Source organism: Micromys minutus (assembly GCF_963924665.1).
Source record: "Micromys minutus genome assembly, chromosome: 32".
In the NCBI taxonomy this organism is placed as follows: Eukaryota; Metazoa; Chordata; class Mammalia; order Rodentia; family Muridae; genus Micromys; species Micromys minutus.
The window spans coordinates 4593768-4606535 of NC_137967.1; the positions used below are offsets into that span (position 1 = coordinate 4593768).

Sequence of the window (12768 nt, forward strand, 5' to 3'; positions counted from 1 at the left end):
CCCAGTCCCTCTCCCTACCTGACTGCTGCTGTCCAATCACGTCCCCTGCCCCCTGCCCTCCCCCTCCCACTCGTCTACTTCCTCCTTCTACACTCAGTCTCTTCCTCTATCTCCCTGACCAGACACATCTGTTTCCTTTCCTTTTCGAATTCTCTTCTTCGCTCTCTCTTCCTCCCTCTCCCAGTTTCTCTTTCCTCTCAGCTGGGCTCTCCCTCTCTCTGGCAGCCGCCCACACAGGCCCGTCTCCCCTCCCAATCCTGGCTATCCCCGCCTCTTCTGGCCTCCCCACTACAACTTGACCCCTGGCTCAGCTGCCCCTACAGCTAAGGGGAGGGATTGGGCTCCCCCAACTCCTGGCCCCCCTCAGCTGTGGCTGGGACTCCTCTGTGCCTGGAGAGGGGCTGGAACCGTGGGTTTGCTGTTACTGGAGCTCTGAGCTTCTGACACCTTCAAGAGAGCTGTCCTAGGTCTTTCCAATGATGGCATCTCCAACTCCAACTTGGAAAGCTGAGACAGGGCCTTGGAAGGTGTAAACCAGAAGTAAGGATTCATGGACTATTCACCCACGGTCCCCAAGAGTGGCCTTGACCAAATGGGACAGTGATGGTCAGCACCAATCGTGGAAGGAGAAGACAGCCCCAGATGTGTTGGGTTCTGGCTAGGAGTTCAGTGGCCCGTTTGAAATTTCTCCCTGAGATCATTCTGATAACCCATTATAAGGGAGGTATGGAATTTCAGTACATTTTGAGGAAGACAGCTCAGAGAATATCTCCAGGAGAGCATTGCCCAGTGTGTGTGAGGTGTGAGACCCTGGGATCAATCCCCAGAAACACCACATACAGGCTACACATACTCTCTTCTCTCTGTCTCTCCCTCTCTGTCTCTCTCTCTGAGACACAAACACACACACCAGGAGGAAAGGCTGGAATTGGATCTCTGGATCTCTAAATCTATATCTGGGATCTGAACTGAACCCCACCCCCATAAGAATGCAGGCCAATCAGAAATTCAAATTACATAAGCAGAACCTTTGTCTAAATTTTAAAAAATGCAGACGCCTGCCTGTGAAGACAAAGAGTCTTTTTAGCAGTATTCTCCACACACTATTTGTTGAGGTCACACTTGTGACCTCCATACGAGGTCGGGCTGCTGAGAGTCCCAGGGACGGCTGGGGCTGCATGGGTTGAGTTCAGCCCAGGTTGCATAGTAAATTCCAGGGACTCCTGGAAATACAATACCGGCCCTGTCAAAAGACAAAAGCGAAACAAAGGAGACACAAAAACGCACTTTTAAAAAAAGGAGTGGAAGGAGGCTTCGTGAAGGCAGGCCTTGGGTGGGGTTACTGCTTCTCTCCTCACAGGAGGAGAACTGCCCAAAGATTGGTTGGCCTGATCGTACCCCATGAGTCCCTGGACAGCGTGGATTATACTGCAAGTGTTGGGAGCCTGTAAGCCCCACCCCTCAGTTACCTGGCAATACCCAGGTATGCCCCACCCCAGTTACCTGACACTATATAAGGGGGCTACTTGCCCCCTCCTCTCTCTTGTTCTCTTACTCTCTCTTGCTCTCCCCCTTGCCCCTCCTTTCCCCATTCCCTTCCCTCCTCTCTCCACGTGCTCATAGCTGGCCTCTACTTCTATCTTTCTGTCTCTACTACTCTCTTAACTCCCCCACCCCATGCCCTAAATAAACTATTCCATACCATACTGTTGTATGGTGCTGGCTGGTCCTCAGGGGGAAGGGATTCCCAACACGGGTCCCGCAGAGGCATTCCTTGCCCCCAGGTCTCGCCGCACCTCTATGGGCCGTACAGCCCCCCACATACTCTCTCTTCATCTTTGAACAATATTGGTGCCTCCTCTGAGGTACACTTTCTTCATCTTTTTCCTAACACTGGTGCGGAAATCCGGGACATCATCTTTTTCTTTTTTATATACACATTATTGGTACCCTGTGTGAAGAGATTCGATTTCCTCAGGACTGGATTATCTCTTTTTCCTTTCAGTAAGACCCTATTCAAAACTGACAGACTAGGCAGGCGTGGTGGTACACGCCTTTAATCACAGCACTCAGAAGGAAGTGGCAGGTGGATTTCTGTGAGTTCCAGACCAGCATGGACTATAGAGTAAGTTCCAGGACAGCCTGGGTTAAACAGAAAAGCTCTATTTGAAAACAAAACAAAACCCAGACAGACACACCAAAAACAGTCAAGAGACCAGAAAAATGGGTCAGAGCTTAAGCACTTGCTACTTTCTTTTTTTCAAGATTTATTATTTTATGTGAGTACAGTCACTGTTTTGAGACACACCAGAAGAGGGCATCAGATCTCATTATAGATGGTTGTGAGCCACCATGTGGTTGCTGGAAATTGAACTCAGGACCTCTGGTAGAGCAGTAGTCAGTGCTCTTAACCACTGAGCTATCCAGCCCCTCACTTGCTGTTCTTTGCAGAGCCAAATTTAGTTCCCAGAACCCTCCATGTGAAGCTTCACAATTATCTCTAATTCCTATTCCACAAGATCAGATGCCATCTTCTGACTTCCATTTGCACCATACAAACATGATAAATCTACACACACACACACACACACACACACACACACACACACACACAGAGTCACATAAAATAAAGATTAAAAAAAAATCTTGTTTTCCGTTGTTTAGTACTTTTTATTTTGGCCAGGGAGCGCAGCCTGAGGTCTTAATCTCTCACCGGGTGTGGTATACGCCTTTAATCCCAGAATCAGGAGGGAGAGGCAATTGGATCTTAGTGAGTTCTAGACCAGCCTAGTCTACAAAGTAAGTTCCAGGACAGCCAGACCTAGTCTTGGAAAAACAAACAAGGGCTGGTGAGATGGCTCAGTGGTTATGAACACTGGCTGCGCTTCCAGAGGTCCTGAGTTCAAATATCAGTAAGCACAAGGTGCCTCACAACCATCTAAAAAGGGATACATGCAGACAGATCACTCCTACATTTAAAAATAGTACAGAAATAAAAATTTAAACATTGGGCGTTTTATCTTCTAATAAAAATTCACTGTTGGCCGGGGCGTGATGGTTCACACCTTTAATCCCAACAACAATATTGGGAGTTCGAAGCCAGCCTGGTCTACAGAGTTCAAGATACCTCTCAAATACATAAAGGGAAAAAAAAAAGGAGAGAGAGAGAGAAAAGGAAAAATGGGACGGCACGTGACTGCCAGACGAAGTTGGCGCGCTTGCTCATTTCCGCGAAACTGACGGTGCTCTCGATTTAAACCGAGGACACGCCTGGGAAGCCACCGTGACCTCACGAAGCCCGGAATCTCCGCGAGAAGTTCAGCGCTGTTTTCCTTTTTCCACTTTTCCCAGGGACTTCCGAAACCCCGCCCCTCCGGTGACGTCAGCACGGGACTATATTCGCCCCGGCGCCCGAGCCGGCGCAGATCGACCCAGTTCTCAGCTTGGTGAAGGTTACATGCGAGTCCCCGCGCGACCCCGCATCCCTTTGCCGGGACAGCCTTTGCTACCGCCTGTGAGACATCACGTCCCCGAGCCCCACGCCTGAGGGCGACATGAATGCGCTGGCCTTGCGAGGAGGAATCCAGACCCACGACCGCTTTTGGCAACCCGAGCCAGCGCTCCTGCCCCCGGGGTGACGTGCAGCTCGCTGGTGAGTGGGGGATGGGGCAGCCTTTGGAGCAGGGCTGGGGAGAGTTGTGGGATCTGGGGGAGAGGGGCAAGCTAGGGACGATCCCTGGTTTGGGTGGGGAAAGGGCATTGAAGCCCAGATGCTGTATTTGGTCTGAGAGAGGAGAGCCCAAGGCTTGAGGAGAGAAAAGTCATTAAAAAGCCACTCTTACAGGTCTGAGAGGGGCCGGCCAGGAACTGTGACGGGCTGAGGGAAGGGTTTAAGAGTGTGGGTTCTGGTTCTAAGGATGTAGAACTTGGGTGTTGAGGCAGAACCAAGTGGCCGAGCTTGGTGTGAGCAATGCTATTAGGAATTTGAAGCAGGGATTCACGTGCAGCCGTGACTATTTGTAACCTAATGACTCAGTGCTATGGCCCTGACCCTGTTTCCAGAGCGACTTCTAAACAAATTCTCTCCTCCCCCTCCTAGCTCAGACACATGGCCCCAAGCCCAAGACCCCAGCATACCCTGCACTGGAGGGACGCCCATTCCTTCTACCTCCTGACCCCACTGATGGGTTTCCTCAGCCGGGCCTGGAGCCGCCTGAGGGGCCCTGAAATCCCAGAGTCCTGGCTGGCAGAAACAGGAGCAGATCAGATAAAGGCTGTGCTGAGGTCTCCCCCTGTCTCTGGGAACCACCTCCCTGTCTCGGAAGACTGCTCTCCTGAGCAGAGCGAAACAGCCCAGAGGCTCTGTCTTGATGTGGAAGCCAAAACTTTTCCTCCTGAAACTTGGGGACTTTCAGATGCCGATGAATATAATTCGAAGCCAGGACAAGATGGCCTTAGAGAGCAAGAAATGGAACACACAACTGGCCGGCCTATGCTACAGCCCCCTCGCCTGCAAGGGGCAGATAAGAGCCATGGGGAGGTGCTGGCTCGGGACGAGGGTGTGACTGAGAAGGCTTATCCCACAACACACTGGGAGGGTGCTCCGGCTGAGGATGAAGAGTGTGAAGAAACCGTGAAGGCTTACCAAGCCTCTGCTGATTCTCTAGTAGCTCCAGGACACGAACCCAGCACGTATTGCCCAGGGGAGGCAGGACACCAAGCCACGGAGGAAAGGGGAACAGAGAGTAAGGCTGACCCCTCCAACTCTGCTCCAGCCTCCCACTCCAGGGCCTGGGAGTGCTACTCCAGAGAGAGGCCTAGGCAGGAGAGAGAGGCCAAGCCAGAACAACGGGGGGCAGAGCCTGGTCACCCTTGGAGTGCAGAGGCTGAGGAAGAAAGACCTGAGACTTCTGTCTGTGCCCTCCTGAAGACCTGGGTGTATTGCCCAGGAGAGGACTCAGAGGACGAGGACAGTGATCCTGGTTCAGCTGAGGAAGACACAGCTCAGACCTGTACCACCCCACACACAAGTGCCCTCCTGAAGGCCTGGGTGTATCGCCCAGGAGAGGACTCAGAGGATGAGGACAGTGATCCTGGTTCAGCTGAGGAAGACACAGCTCAGACCTGTACCACCCCACACACAAGTGCCCTCCTGAAGGCCTGGGTGTATCGCCCAGGAGAGGACTCAGAGGATGAAGACTCAGAGGACGAGGACAGTGATCCTGGTTCAGCTGAGGAAGACACAGCTCAGACCTGTACCACCCCCCACACAAGTGCCCTCCTGAAGGCCTGGGTGTATCGCCCAGGAGAGGACTCAGAGGACGAGGACTCAGAGGACAAGGACAGTGATCCTGGTTCAGCTGAGGAAGACACAGCTCAGACCTGTACCACCCCACACACAAGTGCCCTCCTGAAGGCCTGGGTGTATCGCCCAGGAGAGGACTCAGAGGACGACACAGAAGAGGAAGAGGAAGGCGAGAATGGAGCCTCAGCTGACTCAGGCCAGAGTCCCTGCCTTCAGCCCCAGTGTTGTCTTCCAGGAGAGAAGACCAAGGAAGGTGGAGAAGAGGAGCCCTCTCTCTTCCAGGTGGCCTTCTATCTACCTGGAAAGAAGCCACTGCCACCTTGGGCTGCTCCTAAGCTGCCCCTTCGACTGCAGAGGCGGCTCAGATTGTTCAGAGCCCCTACCCGGAATCAGGACCCGGAGATTCCTCCAGAGGCTAGAAAGGTGAGTGTTAGGGACCTGGATTTGGCTCAGGAATTTACACTGACCTTTTTTAAAAGTATGTAATTTATTCAGGGGGCCTAGATTCTGAGTCAGGAGGAGGTCTGGGACCTGAAAAATCCCTAAGGAATTGTGCTGGAGATGGAGCCTCCAGGGAGCCCATGTGTTACAACTTCTTGCATGGGAACTCTGCTGGGAGGGCTGTGTTCAATCTCTCGCAATCTCCTGTAAGAGGCAGGACAGTGGCAGTTGTGGCTCATGTGTCTTTGGTGAGTCAGAGGGGCAGGTACTATTCAAGTGTCAAGCTTTTCTGTGTGACAGATTCTGATTTCCTGCCTCTGTCCATCTGTCCCCAGGTGCGTTTCTCTGAGAAAGTCACAGTCCATTCCCTTGTTGTCTGGGCAGGACCAGCCCAGGCTGCCCGTCGCGGCCCCTGGGAGCAGTATGCGCGAGACCGAAGCCGCTTTGCTCGACGGATTGCGCAGGCAGAGGAGCAGCTGGGTCCTTGCCTTACCCCGGATTTCAGAGCCAGGGCGTGGGCACGCCTTAGAAACCCACCCCTTCCTCCTTGCTCTTCCTCTGAGGCCACGCCCCTGAGCCAAGCTGTGGCCACACCCTCTCCCCTTCCCAGTGAAGTCCCTCCTCCCTGCCTGGATTTGGGAGGGAGGCGGGGCTAAGCCCTAGTAGCTTCCTGTTATTTATTTATTTAATAAGAAATAAAGCCTTTTGATTTGTACTGATAAGCTCTAAATGTGTACTTATTTTTATCAGTGAGTTGTGTCCAAACTGACCTACATAGTGAGACCCTCTTCAAGTACAATCCCGGGTAGGGGACTTTTCTGATGTAAGGTGCACTTTGGAGAGCTGAGGCAGGAGGATTGGCTTGAGTTTTAAGACAAGCATAACAAGGTACAACGACGACATGTTATAACGAAGCCCATCATTTTGTACACTAACTAAAAAAAATAATCAAAAGGTTTATTGTTAAGAGACAAGGCCAGGCACAAAGGTGCGTGCTTGTCATCCCAATACTTCGAGGATCGGATGTTCAGGGCAAGCCTCAGCTACATAGTCGTTGGAGACCAGACTGAGTATCAAAAAACTATAAAAGAGAGGAGGAGGCATGGCGTGAAGCTTTCTCCAAACGCATAGAACAAAGTTGGTGATGATGGTATTTTATTCAGTTACTCACACGCCAGTTTCCCATCGAAACTGGATAAGCAGATGGCGAAGGCTTGGAGCGGGCAAAGAGGATACCGGAAATCCATCGTGAATATGTTTGGAGCCACACGGCCAAACTGGAGCACCAGCTGGTCCGCTGATGAGCAAACAAGGAACTAGTCAGATTCCTTTTTTTTGTGAACATGCCGCTGTACCCTTACCAAGCTAGGAAACTCAAGGAGCCCAATGAACTACATCTCCCAGGAGGCCTTGCGACAGCGCGGCACCCGCCCTCAGCTGTAGTTAAGCATCGTCTGCTTCCGCCCCCCATCCCTGATCTTCTGGTTGTTAGGGGCTCACGTTCATCCGGGTGCACTATCTGGAAGTTCTTGACTGAAGCCCGCGTGACGCGACCGTGGAAATTGAGTACGTATGCGCCGCTTTCGTCGCTCCACGATGGGGCCTTGTTCTGCAGTAGGAGCAGTCCATGTCTAGCGCCCTTCTGTACGCGACTCAGTATTGAATCCTGATCCTTGAAGATACAGTCGGGGGGCATGGTTTTTTAGCCCCCCCGGGCCCCGATTTTTAGTTCTGATGCATATATTATTTGTTTTGTTTTGTTTGTTTGAGTATCAGTGTCTCTAGATTTCCAGGTTTACTTTTTGTTTCTTGACAGGAATTTTTTTTTGTGTCCTGGAACTCTATAGATGAGGCTAACCTTGAACTCACAGAGGTCGGCCTTCCTCTACCTCTAAGTCCTATGAGGTTTTGTTTTGTTTATCTTTTTGTATGTTTGTTTGTTTTAAAACAAGGTCTTACTGTATAGCCCTAGCTGGCCTGGAACTTGATATTTAGATGGGGCTAGCCTCCAACTTATGAGGTCAGCCTTTCCTCTCCAACTAGGAGAGTAATACAGGCTCTGTTAACCACTGATCCATCTCTCCAGCCCTGGTCCCAGAATTTTTGAGTCTCAGGGAGTTTCTGAGATGGGACTCTGGGAAAGCCATTGCCCCACCTCGAGATCTCTGATGGAACTCTCTCATCGCTGAGATTTCCAACCTTAAAACCTCACATTTTGTGGCTGGACTTTCATCCTCTGCTTCTGGCTGTCCATTCCTGGAAGGATCACAGTCATTTTCCGAGGCCCCCTGAATCCCAAGACATTGGTCTCCTGGGAAGATAAATTCCAGGTCTAGCTCAATACTTTTTACCTATTGGCACCCCCAATCTGCCACTGCCAGAATACTTACATAACATACAACTCCCAGCTCCTCTCTGATCCGGGCACTGTCTGGAATCCAGAAGTTCCGCTCAGGATTCACTCCATTATCAAAGATGGTGAATTTCGTGCCCAAGATGTTGGATCTGCTCCGGGGACGGAGGTGGGTGGGTGGACAGTAATAATCGTGAGTTATCCTAGCCCACAATGACTCTTTTAAGAACCCTCTTCCACCTAGGAGGTAAGAGCTTACACACTCTAAGCCTTTTTCCCAACAGGGACTGAGGAGTCCCCAGCCTCCTGCCTCTCCAAAAAAAAAAAAAAAAAAAAAAAAAAAAAAGAGGAACTACAATCTACAGAACTACAAAACCCATGAGGCTTTAGTGCAGGTGCTGTGTTGTGGTTTGAGGCCTGTCGGGAAACGTAGTCTGTTTGCCTATCTTTCTCCTGACTTCCTGCTACCCTGCTGCCTCACTAGGAGCACCACAGACCTAGAAGGCTTTACCTACCTAACTTTGCCTACAAAGTTGTTCCCATTGCGAGACATGTCTTTGGGGTCCAGGGAGATGAGGTAATTTGAAGTTTTGCTTCTTTTCCTTTTGCGTCCAGCCAGAAGGAAATGCTATAGATCAGAGGAACAGGCTTCAGGATTGATTTCTGACATCTGTCTAGAACCTGGGTCCTGGACACAGGTCTGAACAGACAGGAGGCTTTTTCTGGAGGAGATGGGAGGCCTTCCCACACTGGTCAGCCAGAAAGGGGTGTGGTTGAGCTATAGAACAAACCACCGTGAGGCGTCTGGTTTGTACTAGGATTGAGTGTGGCTAGACTGCCATCGAGACTCAGGGGAGGCCAAAGGGACCTATATAACCCAAGGGGGAGGGAGGTGTGGCAGATATGGACTAGCTATGGAAGACATAAGGCTTGGCTATAGAGTGGGGAGAACCTAAGCCATGATGTTTTAAAAGTTTGAATTTTCTGAAGCAGGCAAGGCTTGGAACTGACAAGTCTCTTGTGTCACGGTCCTGAAAACTTTAAAGGGTCTCATGTTGTTGCACTAGCTGACCTGGAACTCAATATTTAGACAGGGCCCACTTCCAACTCAGAGGTCGGCCTTCCTCTGCTTAACTAGTGTTTGGGGGGAAATTGAAGGCTTGTACCACCATCCTCTGGCCCTTCTTGTAGTCTTGTTTTGAAACAGGGTGTCATGTTAGATCAGGAGGCTGGCTTTGAACTCCTTTAGAACCAAAGCTGACCATTTCTCCTGATACTCCTCTGCCTCTATTTCCCAAGTATTAGGATTGTTGTTGTATACTGCTACATCTGGCTTCAGAAACCTTTAACCTTGTCCTAAAGGGGGCGTGTTCCTACAATTTGGGGTTTGTTTCTGTTATTCCCTCCAGTGTGAGGCCTACCCACCCCCAAAGGGCTGGAGCGCACTGCTACGCCATCCTCTGCTTCCAAGTAGAGGTAGTAGGAAGGGAACATGCCCTTGTCTACCCCATGCTTGTTTCGGACAATGCGGCACTGCACCATGTGGTCTCCGGGTGCAGGGAGCAATACATAAGCCTCCATGTCCTCCCCGAGCCGAGGGCCTGGAGTTCGGGGCACAGGGCAGGTCATGTTCCAGACATTGCTGGTGTCACCGTCGCCTTGCAAAGCCTTGGATGCCACCTGGGCATTGTTCGTCTCTGTAGACTCTGTGGCCTCTTTCTTCTCTGCGTCTTCATCCTAATTCAAAAGTGCAAATCAGAAGTTGAGAAGCAGGGCCCCACTCCGCCTTGCAGACTGATCCGGCCATTCCAGCTCAGAGATGACCTTCGAAGACCCAAGGTTTCTTTTAGTCACGCACATCTGCCCAGCCACCCAACCCAGTTGGCACATCTGTGGCCTGGTCAAGCTTGCGGCCTCACCGATATTCCATAGAACAATCGGATAATCTGAGACCGTCCCTCTAGAACATACAAACATATTCCTTTCAAAACATGCCAGCGAGATTGTTGGGGCATTGCTAGGCTGTAGCACCCCTGGCCTAGAATCCTGTGGTGGGGCTCAGGGGTTGCTCGGTGGTAAGAATACTTGCCTAGCAACCATGATGTAATACTGACCACAAAATGAGCCTTCCAAATCATGCCTTGTAGACTCTTTGAGTCACCATCTGACCAATGGTTTTTTGTTTTTTCTAGGGAAGAGAGTCCCCTTATGTAGCCCAGGCTGGCCTTGAACTCCACTCCCCTCTGTCAGCCTCCTGACTACTAGAAATACTGGCCTGTTCTGAAGGCTTTTACCTTGCTTGTTGCTACCTCACTCAAAACGCCCTGCAGACTGGGCTGTAGATTTTTAGTACCACCCTACCCCAACGCCAGAGGCTGTTTCTATATTCGTTTCATCCGTGTTCTCTTCCATCTTGCAAGATGCCAAGTCTCCATCAACTCTGTCAGAGTACTCTGTAGGGGGTGGGTCTGGGCTGGGTGTCTCCTCTTCAACTATGGCGTCCTTGGATTCCACCTCGTCCTCTTCACTGATCCCTAAGGGGCAGAAAGCAACTACAGGTCAGGACATCTAAATCCTGATTAGGACAGGGTCACTGTCAGCTAGGTAAGACAGGGACTCAAGTTCTCAGCTGCCTTTCCCGTCTCCTTCACTGACCACATTCTTTGCGCTTCATGTATACGGGGGATCCACAAGGTCTAAGACTCACCTGATCTCCCTGAGGACCCACGGGCCAGAGTCAAGCTCTCACTGTGTAGCCCTGGCTGGCCTGAAACTAGGTTTGTAGACTGGGCTTGCTTTGAACTCAAAGATCACCTGCCTTTGCCTCCCCAGTGTTGGGATTAAAGGGATGTGTCATAACTCTTGCCCCACCTCCAAAAGAAAAAAAAAAGCTTTCAAAAAACAAATGTGTAGAGGGGCTGGAGAGATATTAATAGTCACGGGCACGTGTTGCCAATTTAGAGAACCTAAGTTTGGTTCCAAGCATTCAAAAATCTGATGGCTCATAAATGCCTAGAACTTGAGCTCCCAGTGCATCAGAATTCCTCTTTTGACCTCCGTAGGAACTGCATTCAGACTCACAAACACACACAGATGCGCTACATATAACTAAAAGGAATTATAATAATCTGGATATGACACAACACACCATTAATCCCAGCACGAAAGGAGGCAGAGGCCAGTGATCTCAAGATGTACCATGACCGCATGAATAGAAGACCCGTTCCTTCCCCAAATTAAAATAAATACATTCAACAGGCTGATGTTTTTACATCTGAATCCACCATAACATGGACTAAATACCCTGACAGACGAAATATGAGACCCAGGAGTTATGATGTCCCATATAAAACTGTTACCAAATCAAGGATGACAACCTGTCACGTGAACCAGGGGCCAGATTTTATTCCCTTTCTCTAAATTACCAGGTCCTGGGGAGGCTAACCAGCCCCTGCGTCGGTTTGCTAGATGCGTCTTGGGAGGTCGGGGGATGACAGGAATGTCTTCCATAGTCATTTCCTCCACATCTGAATCGGAGGTGTCTGGGAGCCAGCAGAGATGGCGGACAGCAGGGCCGTTGCCTCGAGGATGTACTGGAGAAAGAGGAGTTTCCGGTTTAGGAACCGCTGGTGCAAGAGGCAGCAGCACAGGATCTGCTTCCAGTGTCAGGAGAAGGTGTGTGTGTGTGTGTGTGTGTGTGTGTGTGTGTGTGTGTGAGATCCTGAACTTCGAAGGGGACATGTTCTAAATACCAGTGGCCCAAGGTTACCTGCTCCTCTGGGTGACAGTAGGGGGGCCCGTTCGCCACTCCCATCTCCAACAAAGTTCATGGTGACCAGGGCACTGTGCGCCCCTGAGGGCAGATGCGCCTGTGGTACGTTCTCCTGGAGGAAAGGACTCCCAACACCTAGGAGCAAGTATAGAGAAGCCCATTTACTCTGCAGAAGGATTGCCCCGAGTCCTGCAGTACAGAATAAATTCCGGAATAGCCTGGGCTAGCTCGAGATGCGTAGCACCCTCCTCCCCAGCCCAAGTCAAAAACTCAGTAAGGAAGGCACTCGCACTACCTGGGTGTCACCCTAGGTTTGATCCTTATTACTACAGAAAGAAACCGGTGTCAAGCCCCTGCTGCTTTACTAGAAGGACTTCTGTCTCCAGGGTAGTCCTGGGTTCCTCAGACTCCACTAGGTTCTGACAAACCAGTCACCGGAATCTCTGAGGTTTGCCTCTCCAGTTTCTCTGTCCTCTGTCTGGGTACTACCACAGGACCGGATAATCTCGATGGCTCCTAAGAAACCCATAACCCAATCCACAAGGTTCCGCCTCTGTTCCCTCATAAAGCCCCACTCAAGCCACGCCCCTATGCTCCCCCCCACATAAGCCAGTCTAACAAGCCCCTCCCCTTACCAACTCCTGATCCTAAATGCCACCCCTATAAATCCATTAGGCCCCGCCCTGATACGCTATAGGCCTGACCCTCAGCCCTATCCTCAAAGAGGGCCTCTTAGATGTTCCCCACCACTGATGCCGGTTGATCATCACTTCCTGAAAACTGATAGGCCAGTCCCTCCTCCAGCTAGCACCGCCCACCAAGTTCGCCCCGCCCTGGGGTTCACTAAGCTCCACCCTCTCTCTAGTGGTCACTAGGCCCTGCCCTCAAGCGCCCCTA

General features: G+C 51.0%; 2 protein-coding genes across 2 annotated transcripts; one reads left to right on the plus strand and one right to left on the minus strand.

Moving 5' to 3' along the window:
• The first annotated feature begins 3438 nt into the window (after nucleotides 1-3438).
• Nucleotides 3439-6461, plus strand: PPP1R15A (protein phosphatase 1 regulatory subunit 15A). The gene is made up of 3 exons (XM_080909082.1): nucleotides 3439-3652; nucleotides 4100-5728; nucleotides 6082-6461. The coding sequence occupies exons 2-3, from the start codon at nucleotides 4109-4111 to the stop codon at nucleotides 6400-6402; spliced, it is 1941 nt and encodes a 646-aa protein (XP_080765208.1). The 5' UTR covers nucleotides 3439-3652; nucleotides 4100-4108; the 3' UTR covers nucleotides 6403-6461.
• A 448-nt stretch (nucleotides 6462-6909) lies between these two features.
• Nucleotides 6910-11944, minus strand: TULP2 (TUB like protein 2; the record flags this gene model as incomplete). Its single annotated transcript, XM_080908614.1, has 9 exons — nucleotides 11869-11944; nucleotides 11525-11692; nucleotides 10461-10633; nucleotides 9546-9836; nucleotides 8615-8727; nucleotides 8137-8251; nucleotides 7959-8057; nucleotides 7247-7418; nucleotides 6910-7043 (listed from the first exon to the last, which is right to left on the minus strand). Exons 1-9 carry the CDS (start codon nucleotides 11927-11929, stop codon nucleotides 6910-6912), a joined length of 1326 nt encoding a protein of 441 aa, XP_080764740.1. The 5' UTR covers nucleotides 11930-11944.
• Nucleotides 11945-12768: the final 824 nt, after the last annotated feature.

Coding starts and splice junctions, on each gene's coding strand:
- PPP1R15A (XM_080909082.1), top strand. CDS start 4,109: ATGGCCCCAAGCCCAAGACCCCAGCATACCCTGCACTGGAGGGACGCC. Junction 5,729..6,081: donor TTCCTCCAGAGGCTAGAAAG/GTGAGTGTTAGG, acceptor ATCTGTCCCCAG/GTGCGTTTCTCTGAGAAAGT.